The sequence below is a fragment of the Uranotaenia lowii genome, chromosome 1 (genome assembly GCF_029784155.1).
Source record: "Uranotaenia lowii strain MFRU-FL chromosome 1, ASM2978415v1, whole genome shotgun sequence".
In the NCBI taxonomy this organism is placed as follows: Eukaryota; Metazoa; Arthropoda; class Insecta; order Diptera; family Culicidae; genus Uranotaenia; species Uranotaenia lowii.
In genome coordinates, this window is record NC_073691.1 from 12939976 (window position 1) to 12958926 (window position 18951).

Here is an 18951-nt window from a genome sequence, read left to right on the forward strand (position 1 = left end):
TTTTTTCGAAAGAGCTCAAAAAAAAAGTGATCTTATGTATATAAGAAAAAAAAAAACAATATTTATTTAAAGAACAAATTGTTTTTTTATTATTCTTGCTCGAACTAGGATTTTTTTTTGCTATATTGTGATGTATATGAGAATTTTTTTTGCTAATTTCTTCTAAGGAAAGCAGACTTTTCTTAAATTCAACAAGCGAGTGTCTCCCTCTTTATTTCGGTTACCTGGTATATTTTTCCATCTAGATTTTAGTAGATCTTCAAGAAAATAAATTTGTCCTAGCAGCTTAAATATTAAAAAAAACGAAAACTTTAAATCCAACATTTCAACATAAATTTCGTCATTCTAGCTACTAAATATATTTACATAAAAACATCGAATAACCCGTGTCCCCTTTTTTCGTGAACAGTGCTTATGTAGGTAAATAGAATCCCGGATGTTAGGGGTAAAATAATTTGTTCCGGGTTTTTTGGACATTTTGACGACTGACAAGCTGACATTAATCTTAAATGATTTTGTAGAGAAAGATTCTTTTGACTAACAGAGTAAATTCAATATTTACTTTTGATTTTGGATTGAAAAGAATGTCATGTTGATGTTGATTGTACTGATAAACAAACCTTCAATTGTTATCTTGGTTAAATAATGAAAATAGCTGAAGATTAGAGAGCTAGTTGGGACTTTGCTTTACAAACAAATCATTATTGGTTCTTATGAAAATTGAGAACTCACAAAATTAGAAGATTTTAGATTGTACACTGTACAATGACTGGTCAAATCAACTATTCTAAGCTTGCCAGTTTGCCCGAATTTATCCGGGTTTGGCCTGATATTTAATACAAAATTTGGAGCAAGTCCGGTTCGTCCAGTTGTCCGGATTTCATTGATTAAGCCCATATTTTGTTCGGATTAATTCACTTTATTCGCCAAATCATATAGAAAAAGACAAATTTTGTTGTAATTTTTTTTTATTTATGTGTCCAAAGCTAAATTTTATAAGCAAGTTTTATAAAAATAATCATGAAAGGTTTTTTGGATACAAAAAACACAATTACAAATCTGTTGATGAGTTTTGATATTTTTTTAAATTTTTGTTGAGTTTTTCCTGGGTTTTGCCTAATTTTTTTTCAAGGTATTGCCAGGATTATTCAATTGCCCAGCTTTATAAATAAAATAGCTCGGATTTGTACGGGTCGGATACGAGCTTAAAAAAATTCTGTTCACCTAATGCTACTCCTGTAAAAAAGAAAATATGAGATTGCTTTACAAATTTCGCTGTATCTTTGAAAAAAAAATTGAATTTCATCAAAAGTTGCAAACTAAAATATGTTGGCCAAGTTTCATCAAAATCAATTCACGTCAAAAAAAAAATCAATTCCGGCAGGCGATTTATTCTCTTTTTTTTACGAACGTTTGTGTGGAAAATATCGTAATCAATATATTTTTTGATTTTTTCAGGAAATCAAAATTATGCAAAAACTAAATGTTGTGAATTGACACATTATGTAAACAAACATTATTCTTGGTTTGTATTTAAACAAAAATTACACAGAGTTGAATAATATTAAAACTTTTTCTTGGGCAAATTTGAAAAAATCGATTCGGGGGAAAAATTTTTTAGATTGCCACTTCTGTTAGAAGTAACTGTTAAAATGGATTGAAGCTTTTACATACGCATTTTTACAATTGTGTTATAAAATTTGTTTACTTATGCCTCCAAAACGAAATTTGTTGTGCAAGTTTTGCAAAAATATTCATGAAAGATTTTTTGGAAGACTAAAATACGATTTAAAATCTGTCGACAAGTTTTTAACTTAATTTTTTTGAGTAATTTCTGGGTTTCGACAAAACTTGCCCGGAGATTGCTCGGATTTTAGGTCGTCAGTTTAAAAATAAAATGCTCGGGTTATGCCAAGTTTTTATTCAAAATTATCCGGAAATGTGCTGAAAAAATTTTGGAAGACTTTCTTTAAACTATTGAATTTTTTTAATGGATCATGAATTGATAAATATTTTTGTCATTTCTACAGATACTTTTAATTTTGTTTGGTATTGAAACATTCATTCTATTTTGTAACCCTGTTAAAGATCGTAATATACTTGAACTGATGCAAAAATTCAATCAGAAATATAAAAATAACTTCTGTAATATACATTACATGTAGAATGATGTTTCTGGTATTAGATTTGTCAGTTGTGCCATTTAAATCATTTGTTTTTAATTGTTTATTAACTGTTTTAGACAATAATTCGAAAGATGTTTAAAGTCTGTCGCAAAGTCGAATTATGTCACATGGTCCGAATATGTTGCATGGTCGGATAATGTCACAAAGGCGGATTATGTTGCATGGTCAGATTATGTTGCATAGTATGTTTATGTTGATTAGTCGGATTATGTCACATGGTCCGATTATGTTTTGTGGTCGGATTATGTCCTATGGTCGATTATGTTGCATTGTCTGATTATGTCACATAGTCAGATTATGTTGCATGGTCGGGTCATGTATTACCAGATTATATCACATGGTCTGATTATGTTACATGTTTCGATCATGTCACATGGACTGATTATGTTGCATGCTCAGATAATGTTGCATAATAAGTTTATGCCACCTGGTTGCATTTTGTTATATGGTTGAAATTTGTCATACAGTCAGATATTGCCATTTTGACACTATCACATGTTGATCTTGACAAGAATAGACCATAAGTTCCCCTTTTCTATACAATTTTCTACAAGCTATACATTGACACAAAAAAATGATAAATCTGACCATGTGAAATAATCCAACCATGCAACATATTCCAACCATGCAACATAATCCAACTATGTGACATAATCTGACCATACATTTTTTCGTTTTTTCTCCAACTAGCAAAAATCTCTACTCGCTGCTATTGATCTTCACAAGCAATAATATTTTTTCTGATCATACTCATATAATAAATAATTTTTTTCTCGCGGACCTTTTTCACCGAATGCGTAATAAAATATTTACTGTTAAAACACTATTAGTGGGAAGAAAACAAACCCCAATCGGTGCCAGCCTCAAAATATATTTCCCAATATCGTACTGATTTAATTTTCCCCTGAAAATCTACTTCCTCCTTCCTACTCAACCTTTATCGAGGGGATTTAAATCCCACTCCAGGAGCGGAAGTGAGGGTTTGGTTAATTCATGGGCTCGAGAGCCATTTCGCAGCCATTCATAGTGCGAAAACCACCAAACGGGTGCCGGGATTCGATTCCGAATTAAATGAATTATATCGATTTCATTTCCAGCGGGCCCGGATTTCCATCCAGCCGTATCCGAATTCCCTGTCTCATCACCAACAGCAGCCATCCAACCCAGCATATTTGGAGTGCAGATTTGATTTGTGCTTCGTGGCGTGTTGGCGGTGAGCACTTTTGAATTCTGGTTCCAATTTAATGGCTTTCCATCATCCCACCCCGACGATTCTGTTTCCCCAAAGCAATTTCCAAACTTGCAAAATCCAATAAAACCGGCAGCGGCGAAATTACGTCAAATTACCGAACCGCCCTTTTTCGCGTTTTTTTTGCGGGCCACGACCAAAACCCACAGCACAGTCCCACACTGAAACAGCCAGGGCGTTCAAATTAGATTTTGTATTTTTGCTGCTCATTTCTCATTCCTAACGTTTTTTTTCTGTACCATTTATTCACTTTGAAGGAGAGCAACGGAAATAGGAACGCAAAAACATCCGGGCACACTCCGGGTCCAGAGAGTCCTGGCTACAGTCCGATTCGAAGTTCAATTACTGACGCTGTACCTCCCCTCGTTTCTCTGGAGTTTTTGTCGCAGGATAGCATCCCTCGAAAATAAAATGAAATAAACGAATTGAAAACATTTACTGCTTCCTTCGACATCTTTGGAAGAAATAGGTTTCCGTCCTCGTCTTTTTGAATATTGCAAATTGACATGGCATCAACTCGTGGGTTTTTTGGGCTGCAGGAACTAGAAGACAAAACTAGGAAGGACAGCTTTTGTCAAGTGATTTTGATACAGAATTTAAGAGAGGAGGCTCTAAAAAGCTTAGATTGTTAAAAAAGTCAAAATTGTCAAAACTGTCAAAATTGTCAAAATTGTCAAAATTGTCAAAATTGTCAAAATTGTCAAAATTGTCAAAATTGTCAAAATTGTCAAAATTGTCAAAATTGTCAAAATTGTCAAAATTGTCAAAATTGTCAAAATTGTCAAAATTGTCAAAATTGTCAAAATTGTCAAAATTGTCAAAATTGTCAAAATTGTCAAAATTGTCAAAATTGTCAAAATTGTCAAAATTGTCAAAATTGTCAAAATTGTCAAAATTGTCAAAATTGTCAAAATTGTCAAAATTGTCAAAATTGTCAAAATTGTCAAAATTGTCAAAATTGTCAAAATTGTCAAAATTGTCAAAATTGTCAAAATTGTCAAAATTGTCAAAATTGTCAAAATTGTTAAAATTGTCAAAATTGTCAAAATTGTCAAAATTGTCAAAATTGTCAAAATTGTCAAAATTGTCAAAATTGTCAAAATTGTCAAAATTGTCAAAATTGTCAAAATTGTCAAAATTGTCAAAATTGTCAAAATTGTCAAAATTGTCAAAATTGTCAAAATTGTCAAAATTGTCAAAATTGTCAAAATTGTCAAAATTGTCAAAATTGTCAAAATTGTCAAAATTGTCAAAATTGTCAAAATTGTCAAAATTGTCAAAATTGTCAAAATTGTCAAAATTGTCAAAATTGTCAAAATTGTCAAAATTGTCAAAATTGTCAAAATTGTCAAAATTGTCAAAATTGTCAAAATTGTCAAAATTGTCAAAATTGTCAAAATTGTCAAAATTGTCAAAATTGTCAAAATTGTCAAAATTGTCAAAATTGTCAAAATTGACAATCATTATTGTCAAAATTGTCAAAATAGTCAAAACTGTCAAAATTGACAATCAAAATTGTCAAAATTGTCAAAATTGTCAAAATTTTCAAAATTTTCAAAATTGTCAAAATTGTCAAAATTGTCAAAATTGACAATCAAAATTGTCAAAATTGTCAAAATTGACAATCAAAATTGTCAAAATTGTCAAAATTGACAATCAAAATTGTCAAAATTGTCAAAATTTTCAAAATTGTCAAATGTGTCAAAATTGTCAAAATTGTCAAAATTGTAGAATTTCAAAATTGCCAAACATGTCAAAATATTAAAGAATTTTAATGATGATAATGAAAATTTTAATGATGTTTTAATTTTATTTTTGACAGGGTTAATGTTTTCAAATTTGTGCAAGACTTGTTATTTACCTTTGATTTTGTCTGTCTTTTCAGGTTTTGTGTTTGGAATCAGTGGATTCAACTGAAGTTTGGTGAAAATCAGCCTGGAAATCAATAAAAATATAAGCTTAATCATCTGGAAACAACAATGGGTGTAACATCTTCATCTCGCCAGGACTCCAGTCTGCTCTCGGATGAAGATGGTAAGTATTTTATTCATTCAAAACATAACATAAAAAAAAAAACTATTGAGTTGAAAGTGGAGAACCGTTGAAATCTGCACAAGTTTCCCTTCCAGTAAAGTGTGTGCTCAAGTGTGGAGAAACTCGAGGCAGAAATCTTTCCCCGGAAAACGATTAAATGCATTTAGTTTCCAACAGCCAATGAACCAACATCAATGGGCTGTCGAAAATTGACTACCCAGTTAGATACCGACCGAGAAACATCCCAAAAGGAGCCATTTTCCGATTCCCGATCCTTCAAAGTCCTTTGAAAAGGAGCGGTTGTTAAGAGCCAAAGCATTTCCCCCATTTGTGCTCAAAAGCTTCTATTTTGGAGTGGTTCGAACGAAAGCAAGAAGTAGTTGTCTTTTGCCCCAAATCCGCTTAGTTACATCAACAACGATCTAAGCACATAGTCTCACACAAAAACACACATACACTCACCTATTTAGAGAGAGTTGTAACGAACTATTTCGTCCTTGATTGGGTGGTTCTGAGCTGGTACTATAAGTACAATCGTTTTCCTCAGCGTTTTTGTAGATTTTCCATTGATAGTTGAGCAGCTTTCCGATTCAGGTGAGTCCAGCCAATCGAATCACCGCATGGGAAGCAAGCAAGAAAGGAAGGATTTTAAGGGTCTGCTTCCGGTTGCGAAGCAATTATCACAGATCCGGTCGATGCTTGCAGTAGTTCTAACAAGCAAGAAATAACCGAGGTAGGTAATCGGTGATTCAATTTCATGCCATGAACTCGAATGAACTAGTCCCAATTATGTGGGGAAATTCTATTGGTTAACCAAACTAATTTTCATAAAAACCGAGGTTTCGGATTTATATTACCGCAAAAAGATTGAACAAATGACACGAACAGAGTCCACACACAAACAAAGCCTTTATATTGCATGTGGTAGAAAATATGAAAACAACTTATTCCCGCTATTTTTGACTCAGACATTAATACTGTAAGTTTTGTTACTTGCGTTTCACGGGTAACAAAGTAAATTTGTTTCCGATTTTTTACCACTCCTTTATTCGTTCGAAGTTCGGCGAGTTTTAAAAACCTACGATAGAAACATAACTTGGATGGAAAGAACTAAAATTCAATGTTTCAATCTCACGTTTAGTAACTTTTCCTATTCGCTTCCTGCTGTCTCGATTCGTATCTGCCGTAGCTGCCTTCCGCTAACCACCTTTAACATTAATAATGCTGAATTAAATAATTTTTTTTTAACATTTCTCAATGACATTCTCACCTCTACTCATCAGGTTAAACAACTTAATTAGATGTCTTCTTAGCAAGCGCGTATCCGCAATATTGCCCTAAATTGAGAGGTTCCAAATAACTCGAAACGCACTTAGAATACTAATAATACTCTTACCTTTGCTCAAGCGACCTCACTTCACTTCGCACTATTGCATTAAGTACGCACTTTCAGTCTAAGCTCGTACTTTTAGGATGAATCTTCACAAAAAGTAGATTGTTCTGCTCATAACAACTTCACACCTAACGCAAATTTATTGTTGTTTTGTTATTCGTCCTACGACTTTCCCGCCGAATAAACCGCTTTCTTTTCTCTCGCTATTTTTCCCTGTTCAAAACTGTCATCAACTTGAGTGCGTTCACTGCCCGTTCAGTAGCCCCGTTCAGTAACACTGGCGCCCGAATAGGGACCTGAACCCTAGACGTAGTGCCCTCTCATCGTCGTCGGCTGAGCGCATCGTCTTGGTGGGTGCAGTTATTCCTAAACTCTCAAGAGAGAAGAAGTCCTTCACCGCGCGATCCAGCTTCTCATCAGCGTCATCTTCCGTCTGGTTGTCACAGGCGTAAACGTGGTACGTACAGTGCACCATACTATGCGACTCTCCCGTCGGCACTCCTCCGTAGATCGTCCATCCCAGGTTGGTCTTAACTGCAATCGGTTGACCAGACTCGCCCTCTCGACTCCTTCTAACCAGCTTCGCGTTCGCGTGTTGCACTCCAATTAACAGACGAGGTCGGATATCGGTGTACGAGTCCACGGAAATTCCTCGTAGGTAGGGGTTATCTTTTGAAGCTGCTCCACGTCGAGCGTTTGAGATGGCAGTTGCAGTTCCTCCACTGTCCTTACATCTTCCAGGTGATACCGCTTTCCTTTAAGCCCGGACACATCTAAACTGACGATTTGGCTGTTGTCCTCTGTTCTATATGTGTCTCCAGTCCACTTGAGACCCAAGGGACGAAGTTCTCCTTTGAGGTTCAGCTCATCCGCTAGGTCTTGGTCCATAAGCGTCAGCGAGGATCCGTCGTCCAAGATGGCGTAGCATTGAATCACAATCCCGTTTCCATGCACCACGGCTGGAACATAGCAAAACAGGACAGCGCTGGACTTGGACAGGTGAGTGTTGCAGGGCCGCTCTTCCCGTTGCGCGTTGTCTCCAGTCTGGATGGCCGTAGACTCTGAGTTTGGCTGCATAGGCACGGACTCTGGGTTTAGCTGCTTGTGCAGCAATGGGTGATGTTTGCATGTGCATCCGTTGACTCCGCAGTTCCTGGACACACATCCTCCTCTGTGGCGCTTCAGGCATTTCCGGCACATCTTGGCTTCGCGTGTGATTGCCCACCGCTCATCGTATGATAACTCCCGAAAGCCTTGGCAGTTTGCGAAAGATGCACAGGATCCCCTGCAGACAATGCACGCTGTGGGGTAGGCTCTTCTGGCACTGGCTGATGATGTACTACCTCCTGGCAAATGAGCGTGGTACTCCCCATGGTGCTCAACGTGAGCATTCACGTATGCCTTAGTTCTCCTTCGTGGCTCCTGATTGTGAGACGATACTTTGGTCTGACGCGGCTTCGAAACCAGACATGCGTCTTCGCCTATTTCGTAGATCCATTTGCCGAAAGTCTTCAGGTTGACCTTCCGAACCCTTCTGGAGTGTTTCGCCCACTGTAGTTGCATTCCCAGCTAACATGAAATCGTAATAGAAATGATAATCCAAATCGATTAGTAACACATTTTCAATAACCATCGTAAACAAGTTGGTATTGAGTGATTTTCTATCATTCATTTACGACAAGCTTTACTCAAAAAAAGTTGAATCGGATAGCAGTTTAGTCAACTCGTAAATATGTCTCCAAAAAGTTGAGAATAAGCTTTTAAAAGAATTTAAAAGATTTGTATCTTAAGTTACATGAATTATGAATAAACAAAAGAAATGATAAATGATAATTCGACATTTACGATTTGAGTGAACTGATTTACGATAAACGGGCGGTCCTTCAATTGACACTCTATCGGGTCTCTTCCTATGACCGGTTCGTTAAAAGAAAATCTCACCTGTAGAGCTATAGCGTGGATCGTATCAACTGATGAGTTGGCATCGTGGTAGGATATCTGACAGCGAACTCGGAGGACATGAGTTCAAATCTCGGTCGGGGAATTTTTTTTTCGTTTATTTTGCTTTTTGTGGGAAAATCAAATCGTTGGAATCTTGTCATTGTAGGTATATCGCCTCCACTTTTGTAGCTATATGCTATTTTGGTAAGTTTAATACAATTTTTTCATCTGGTATATTTGTTTGAATATTTCTGTTGTTCCTGCGTTATACATTCATAAATGTTTGCTGGATTGGTCCCGGAAGCTTGGAAACCAGTGAGTTCAGCAACGAAGCATCCTGCTTAAGCTCTTTCCGACCACAGGCGTTGATCGTCACCGTCAGGTTATGGATGTCCAGCGCGAAATCGACCATCGCGTTCATCGACTTAGGGTCGACCGGTGGAATGGCAAGAACCTTTTCTTTCAGGCATTCGATGATAAACCTCGGCTGACGCCCCCGGGTGGACATCGCTCACACCGAACTATTGGTTGCTGGGCAGTTCAAAAGGATTCAAACCATGGACCTAACAGGAAGTCAACTCCATCGCTTTGAGTCGAGGTTAGCATCCATCGCATCGCGAACCACTTCTGGAAAAGATGGCTGCGGGAGTACCTGCCGGAGATCACCAGGCGTTCCAAGTGGCATCAGAACGTACCACCGATCAAAGAAGGTGACATCGTGGTCATCGTCGACTCGGAGCTGCCAAGGAATTGCTCTCCCAAGGGACGAGTTATCGGAACGGTAAACCGAGACGGGCAGGTGCGTACCGTAACAATAAAGACGGCGAAAGACGAGAGACCGGCGGTAAAGGTTGCAGTGATAGACGTGAGAGCTGAGGAGCAGTGTTCCGAAAATCACTCAATTCTCATGAGAGACACTGAAACGTTTTCAACAGCGAAAGAAAAACCTAAATTGTCGGTTGATTTATCTCCCAGCGGGGCAAAGATTGTATTCGACAGCGCTGCTCCGAGAATCAAAGAAATAAAATCTGAAAGAGAGACGTTTCTTCTCCAGTTGGAATTCTCAACTGACTGAGGAGCTACCTGATTTTCAGTTTCCTCTTTCAGTCAATAACTTTTCTTGCTCAATCACTCACTCACTCACTCGTTTACTTTTTTTTTTATTTCGATTATAGTCGTTTTACCATCTTTATGGCATTCGCGACTTTATCAACGTTACAGGTGGCGGATCGTTATTGAAAAACTTATCCGGTACAACTGTATTCGATGTTTACTCTTGGGCTCGAACTCGCGGACATCGGCTCAGGAGACAACGGACTTGCCAACTGAGCTATATCACAAGCCCATTCGTTTACTGATCGATGATCGATTGCTGTCTGCCTGATACATCTTGCTTTGTTGTTGCTGTTGTTGGGTAGGACCAAAATAGCCATTCAAACACGCAGGCAGTACGTATGAACATATGTTTCTGCCGCTTTGCCAGAAAGTATGCAGGCAGTATGAACCGATGCAAGGCCGCATTGATTGAGTTTGAGTGAGTGAGTGAGTGGATTTTCGAATTGGATCTTGTATCAGTAAGTGTCTCAATCACTTCTGATACACCAGGTAATGAGCTTGAAAGATCGACTTAGATGCGAATCCGCTCTCGCTTTTGAATCTTGTTTACATTGACTTCACATTGTCGCTCTGCCGATTCTCTAGGGAACAACCCAGTAAACATGAATCGGCAGAGAGGTAACTCAAATCGACAGAGGAATCGTAACGATCTCTTTTGCGATTTTGCATAATCTAATCGGCAGAGAGGAACACACCATACGCGTGCCTTGAGTGAGTGCCACGAAATAATCTAAGACACGCCCTCCAGAGAAACACACGAAAACAATCCGAATCGTGTTTGAATGTTTCCCTTCGAGACGCGTGTTTGCCTGCCTGAGAAGTCGACTGCAACGGCTGCACCGTACGAGTGTACGATTCAAACTGATTTCGCATGTACGCATTCGTATTCGTTGCCTCTAGGTATCTCGGCAGGACAAACCGAATGAGAATATTTGCGTTCTTGGAGTGTCGCCAAAACTAACCGTTTTATTCTAAGTTTGGTGACTCAACTCTCAATCTCTCTTCGTCGCAGGATCGAAGGCACTGATACACCCAACCGTCGCCTTACCCCTCGCTTTTGTGCAGTTGGTACAAATCTGTCAGACGCCGATATTTCCGCTCGTCTATCTAATCCGCAAAATGCACCGACTTTTACGCTGTACCTTTCAGGGATAGGCCCTAAAGTTCCGGATGAAAGAGTACTGGAAATGATTCGTACACACCTCGATGTGAACGAAATTGCTATAACGAAACTGGTTCCTAATGGTAGACCCCTCGATTCCCTTACTTTCGTGTCCTACAAGGTTGAAACACCGCATCATCTAAAAAATAAAGCCCTTTCTACGGAAACTTGGCCAGTTGGAATCCGTTTTCGGGAGTTTATTTCCAACCGTACAACCAGACCGGGGTTTTAATGGGAGCCGACGTCCATAACTCCAACACCGAGGAATCCCATAACACCTTATGTAACTCCCGTCCAAGTTTAAGTTTGACAGATAATGCTAGTGATTCGATTGAGCAACTCCGACCAGACGATGTCCCGCCTTCCTCCGCAAACACCCAGACCCACATAAACCGATTTTTCTCCATCTACTACCAGAACGTTCGGGGACTGAGAACAGAAACCGGTCGACTCTTTCTCTCTCTAGCATCATGCGAGTATGATGTTATTATTTTTACCGAAACGTGGTTGAACGAGACAATTTTGAATTCCGAGTTGTCAGACAGCTATATATTTTATCGATGCGATCGAAACTCTCGAACATCTCAAAGTCAACGCGGAGGGGGTGTTCTTATTGCTGTTAAGCGGCTGTTAAATAGCACTCTAGTTGAACTAAGCGGTTCTGATCATATAGAGCAAATTGCAGTCCGAATTATCAACGACAGTTCATCAATCTTCGTGTGTGCGATATATTTGCCACCAAATTCTGCACTATGGACTTACGAACGACATGCCGCTTGCCTGCAAGAATTAAGTTCGCTAGTAAATGTACAAGAAAAACTAATTGTTGCCGGGGACCAGTGTTCTGAATATCACTCATTTTCAATGAATGTTTCTGATTGCACTTCGCACCTGAACGTACAGCGGTCGGGTTTCGTTATTGATTGCTACTGGACCTACCCGATCATCGATCGTTCAATTCATTGCTAAAATACAGATCACCTCGCACGATGCTTGCTGTCAAAACAGTGCAGCACCATCATCAAATTGGAATATCACCAATGCGCAATGCATATGGCGAATCTTGTTGGTCTTCGATCAGGAGTGAATGGATCAGGCAGTGAGTGAGTGATACATGAAGCCGATCATTAGCGTATTTTGTTTGATTTGATATAAAGCAAATTAATAAATTTATTTGTTGTTATAACGTTTTTTAACATCAGTATGATCAAAATCAAATTGCAGTTGTGTTTGTGAGGGAAAGATGTTCACTTTCGCCGTGTTTTTCAATTTTTACAAGTTCTCTTATTAAAATGTCGCACGTCACGTTAAAACTACTGAGAATTTATGGTGTCCCGCACAACTGTTTGATTTTTCTCGTCCTGCAAAAAATAATTTTGAATTTCATATAATTCAGGCAGATACTGAGTGAGCTACATTCAGAATGGATCAGTTTGTATCTCACTCATCTCCGATATGCGATGTTTGCTGAACCGATGATTCTGAATGATGCGACTCGGTTTGCATAGCTGATAGGAGCGCTGATCGAGATTGCATACCAGCCAGGCGAAGCAGTAGCGAGAGGCGCTATCCCATTATACAATCGGAATGTTTCCAACAGGAAACGCATCCTGAGTGTTTGTTTTGATTGATTTTCGGACCATTGCCGGGGACTACAATTTACCGAATTTGAGATGGGAATTTGATGAAGATGTATGCGCTTACTAAAAACGTGAATGTTTCTAGTGAGCAAGAGCTTATCCTAGTCGAATCTGTGCTATCGGTAGGATTACAACAAATTAATCATATCACGAATAACAACATGAGAATGCTTGATCTGGTTTTAATGAATGATCCCGTCAACATAGATATCTCCATTCCTCCGAGGCCTCTACTCGATGTCGACTTACATCATCCTCCTGTTTTTATGATGTTTACGTTTGAAGATGTATTGCCACCACCAATGCTGGACGAATTGGTTTTCGACTTCAGACGATGCGATTTCGACTCTCTGAATGAGTTTTTAGCTGCTGTTGATTGGCCAAGTATTTTATATGGTTCAATCGATCATGTGCTAGAAGCTTTTTATGGAAAATTGCATGAACTATTCCGAGCTTTTGTTCCTGTTAAAAAAACGGCGTTCACGTATTGGAGTAAGTCAACCTTGGCTTAACCCCGAACTTCGTAACCTTCGCAATCGTTTGAGGAAAGCGAGAAAAAGGTTCCGCAACGGCCATGATATGACCGTGTCTCTTGAGGTACGTGACTTAGAGAGCGCCTACAACACATTACACGTGACAAGTTTCTGTGACTACATCAATCGCATTCAGGATAACGCTCGCACCGACCCCTTATCTTTTTGGTCATACGTTCGACAAAGGAAGGGTACTCAGAGTATACCTCAAGTGACCACATACGACGATGAAACTGCCGAAACGCCAAATGATGTTGCAATGCAATTCTCGACATTCTTTCAGAGTGTTCTTAGCACTAACACACCACCTTTATGCGAATCATACCTAAGTAGCTTGCCGAATTGTGACTTCAACCTTCCTCTGCTGAATTTCTCCTCGAACGACGTCTTCCGGAAGCTTTCTACGTTAGATGAAACAAAAGGACCTGGACCAGATGACATTCCTCCAATTCTGTTTAAGAAATGCGCCGATCCGTTATCCGTACCAAAATCGATCATCTTTAACCAATCGTTAACGGAAGGTACTTTTCCCACCGCATGGAAAATCGCATCGATCACTCCAATCCTCAAATCCGGCGACGCGCATCGAGTGGAAAACTACCAAGGGATTTCGATTCTAAGCTGTTTGCCTAAGGTATTCGAGAGCCTCGTTTATGACGTACTTTATCAATCGGTGCACCACTGTATTTCTGAAGATCAACATGGATTCATGAAACGTAGATCTACGACCACCAATCTTATGACGTACGTTTCGAAGTTGGTTACTAGGCTGGATAAACGTCAACAAGTTGATGCAGTTTATGTAGACTTGAGCAAGGCTTTTGATAGAGTACCGCACAAATTTGTCATCGAAAAAATGCGTCGGATAGGAATACCTGATTGGCTTTGCAAATGGATCAACTCTTATCTCGTAGACCGGACAGCTTACGTACGACTAAACAACGTGAACTCGACGCCTTTTCGAATCACTTCTGGAGTTCCACAAGGAAGTCATCTGGGACCTTTGATTTTCGTTCTTTTTATCAACGATCTATGCGCTGTCATTGAATCGGATAAGTTGTTGTACGCCGACGATCTAAAGATTTTTCGTACCATAGCTTCACTAGTTGACTGCTGTGCTCTCCAAAAAGACATCGATTCACTTCTAACGTGGTGTCATCAGAATGGTATGGCTCCTAATATTTCCAAATGTAGTGTCATATCTTTCACTCGTAAACGTCAACCTTTGAACTTCGAGTACAAAATGTCATCGACTACTTCAAGCCGCAATTCCATCGTCAAGGACCTTGGCATAATTTTGGACACCAAGCTCACTTTCTCGCAGCATATCTCGACTACAACAGCTAAGGGCTTTGCGGTTCTTGGCTTCATACGACGAAACACGCAATTCTTCAACGACTACTACAGCCTAAAAGCATTTGATTGTGCTCTTGTACGCAGCATTGTCGAATACGGAGTACAAATCTGGGCTCCATACCAGGTTGTACAAGCAAACCGGATCGAAAGAGTACAACGATGCTTCCTCAGATACGCTCTGCGCCAGATACCATGGAACGACGCCTTGAACCTCCCACCTTACGAACAGCGCTGTTTGTTGCTGAGTCTATCGACGCTGGCATCAAGGCGCATTCTTCTACAACGGCTCTTTGTCTTTGATATTCTACATAATAATGTGGACTGCCCAGAATTGTTGTCGTTACTTCCGTTTAACGCTCCTGTAAGATCTACTCGGACGCAGGAGTTCTTCAGACTTACTACTAGACGAACCCGATACGGACAAAACAACCCTTTGGATACATGTTGTGCTCGTTTCAATGAAATAGTTAGTAACTTTGATTTTAATATTTCTAAGGCTGTGTTTAAAAGTAGAATAAGATAGTATCTTTTTGTAATGTGTAAACATCTCTAAATGTCTGCAAAGACTAAATAAGTAAATCAACTCTCAATTTTGTGCATGCTCTGTCGATTTTTGAGAGGACGCGCTTACTGGGAACAGGCAGCAGCAATCGGCATTGAATGTTTCCAACTAGAAACCTAGGATCATGAGCGTTTCTTCTGAGTGATTTTCGGAACACTGCTAAGGAGGAGTTTGCTGACTCAGAGACGGAGTCAGCAAACTAGGGGGGGAGTCGCGCCCCCGGGAGTGGCTCTTACCTCTTCGGGCAGCAGTGGCTGCTGTGCTGGCTGAATCGGACATTTTCGTAAACGAATTTAAAATGTAAATTGTTACTTCCGGATCGCGGTAACAATGAAAGCTCGTTTTCAAATTTGTAACGTTCCCTTTTATTTGTCCGTTCGAAGCTCTACCGGGACAGGTTTTAAATTCCTATGGTATTAATTACAATTAGGTACAATAGAAAATTCTAAATTAAATTTTTTTTTCTTACGTTTAGTGAACCTTCAAACTTTCTCTATCGATTTCTCACCTTAGTTGGAGTTTGGTTTGATCTGGCGATTCCGAATTTAAAAACGCTTCGCTGCGTGGTATTGTGACCTGAATCAAACGGTCGCACATTAGAAATAATCACTTTTTATATCTAAGCATAAGCATACCTGGTTCAACTTTCCTGCGCAGTTTTACTTCGCACTCTTCAACAATTGAAGTGAGTTTTATTTTTTTTTAAACAAGGGTAGGCGCTTTCAAAAGTTTAGCTTATATGAGAATTTGGGAATCAATCATCCAAAAAGTAATAAAATTTATCAACAAACATGTATTCAAACCAGTAGCTAATAACCTGCTGTTGTTTTTGTTATTAACTACGGACAGTAAACTCGCGGAAATTTCAATCATTAAAGCTATCGGCAACAGATGTAAGCGCCCATAACAAAACGTAATAATCAAATGTAAACCAAACAGTGGGATCAACCCCCATTCATCATATACATACAATCTATGTATGGAGGTTCATTGACAAGTGGGTTATTGATTTTTGCTTTCCACTGCTTTCCACTCCACTCTGTCCGGCTCATCAATTGTCGTCGAAGCACTTCATCCATGCCAACCGCAAAACCAACAGCCATCTCCGGTTGGGACAGAACGCAAAATTGAATCAATTTCAACTGGCTAATTGCCGGATTCCTGATAGCGCAATCGAACCTATAGAGTCGAATGAAAATGGAAATTTGTTCGCAAATTGCTGTCACTTGAGAGGAATTTTGTTCGAAATTTTTGGGACCTGCTTAAAGAATTTTTATTGAGGAAATTATGGGGAACTAGTGTTAAAAAACGTTTGCTTATCACTCAGAAACTGGCTGATGTGTCGGACAAAAAAAAAACAACGAAAATGTAGGTTCGACAGCCGATGTGTTTCAACCGCTGCTGATTTTATTCTTCTCATTCCGGCTTCGCTGCTAAACATTTATCGCACTGTGGGTGAAAAAGGTCAGACACCTATCCGAGCATTTCCAGAAAACTTTTATTCCATGATGTCAAAATATTTTGACGTGGGACAAATATCCGAAGGATATTAAATCAATATTGGTAAAATATTTCCTGATGGATTATTTTATTGAAATTGCTTTTCCACATGATGACATTTTTCCCACCATTTAGTGCTTGGAGAAACTTCAAAATTATTTTCATTTCAGAAGTCCCACTAAGAGGGGGTTATCCCTCGGCCCAGGGAAAACAAAAGGGTTAATGGGATGTAATTATTTCGTCCGGAAAAGCTGGGACCAGCAGCCGGATGTTTGGATGCTGTTTGGATGGATCAAACCCTTTCCCCCATAAATATCTACTTGCCTAAACTGCGCTGACCGATGAACGTTGCTGTTGCTGTTTGGCTTTGCTGATGGATGGTTAATTCCATGCCACAAACAGTGCTAATTAGGAGTAATTCTGATGTTGATTATGGTTTCCATTTTGTTGGCTTTTTCGCTCGATGATTAATTACACAAAAACCGGATGGACATGATGAGAAAACAACAGCAGCTTAAACTTTCTCCTCGCTCTGCAATCTTTCTTGTCTTGTAGATAGAGAAAAATTAAATACCCGTAAATTTAAATCAAACCTAATGGAAACAAAAAGGGGAAAACTTTCCTAAGTTAAAGTCTCTTCGAAGCTTTTGCAAACTATTTTCCACTCCAGTAACGAATTTTGTTAAACTTTCCCCATTCATCACAAGGGCCACCGGAAGGAAGTGAATGGGACCAAACCACACGAACACGTGAATCTCGTTAGTGTCAGAGACATTGCCGTTTAACTTTTAACGGAAACCCGGATCACCAGGCTAGCTGGCGGCATTAGGCAGAATTTGCTCCGACACTCTGGGATAAATTATTTATCTTTCCGGGGAATCGCTGCTCCGATTCTGAATTTTCATCATCATCAAACTGCACGAACGACGAACTACCATCTCACGTAAACCATTATCTGAAACTACAAATTTGAAGCTATCATTGAAACTGTCAGTATCATCATCAACATCATCCTCTGCGCTATAATTATCATCAAAAGCATACGTTCACACAAGTTCTAGTAATAACATCACCCCAATCAAGCGGAAGATATTCGTCCTAGAAAATTGTTCAGTGATGCATCGAGAGATATATGCTTTGATAGTTGAATAATTTACATTGAAAATTTTGACAATTTTGACAATTTTGACAATTTTGACAATTTTGACAATTTTGACAATTTTGACAATTTTGACAGTTTTGACAATTTTGACAATTTTGACAATTTTGACAATTTTGACAATTTTGACAATTTTGACAATTTTGACAATTTTGACAATTTTGACAATTTTGACAATTTTGACAATTTTGACAATTTTGACAATTTTGACAATTTTGACAATTTTGACAATTTTGACAATTTTGACAATTTTGACAATTTTGACAATTTTGACAATTTTGACAATTTTGACAATTTTGACAATTTTGACAATTTTGACAATTTTGACAATTTTGACAATTTTGACAATTTTGACAATTTTGACAATTTTGACAATTTTGACAATTTTGACAATTTTGACAATTTTGACAATTTTGACAATTTTGACAATTTTGACAATTTTGACAATTTTGACAATTTTGACAATTTTGACAATTTTGACAATTTTGACAATTTTGACAATTTTGACAATTTTGACAATTTTGACAATTTTGACAATTTTGACAATTTTGACAATTTTGACAATTTTGACAATTTTGACAATTTTGACAATTTTGACAATTTTGACAATTTTGACAATTTTGACAATTTTGACAATTTTGACAATTTTGACAATTTTGACAATTTTGACAATTTTGACAATTTTGACAATTTTGACAATTTTGACAATTTTGACAATTTTGACAATTTTGACAATTTTGACAATTTTGACAATTTTGACAATTTTGACAATTTTGACAATTTTGACAATTTTGACAATTTTGACAATTTTGACAATTTTGACAATTTTGAAAATTTTGGCAATTTTGACATATTTGACAATTTTGACAATTTTGACAATTTTGACAATTTTGACAATTTTGACAATTTTGATAATTTTGATAATTTTGACAATTTTGACAATTTTGAAAATTTTGAAAATTTTGACAATTTTGACAATTTTGACAATTTTGACAATTTTGACAATTTTGACAATTTTGACAATTTTGACAATTTTGACAATTTTGACAATTTTGACAATTTTGACAATTTTGACAATTTTGACAATTTTGACAATTATGAAAATTTTGACAATTTTGAC

At 38.1% G+C, this 18951-nt stretch overlaps 1 protein-coding gene across 2 annotated transcripts in view; it reads left to right on the forward strand.

Annotated features, from left to right (window-relative positions):
* Positions 1–18951, forward strand: part of LOC129742353 (serine/threonine-protein kinase 32B) — a 314888-nt gene that overhangs the window by 34898 nt on the left and 261039 nt on the right. For both annotated transcript variants that reach the window (XM_055734247.1, XM_055734255.1), the window contains exon 3: positions 5321–5469. In XM_055734247.1, coding sequence (XP_055590222.1) covers positions 5415–5469 — 55 coding nt within the window. In that variant the 5' untranslated portion in view covers positions 5321–5414. The remainder of the gene's footprint in view (positions 1–5320; positions 5470–18951) is intronic.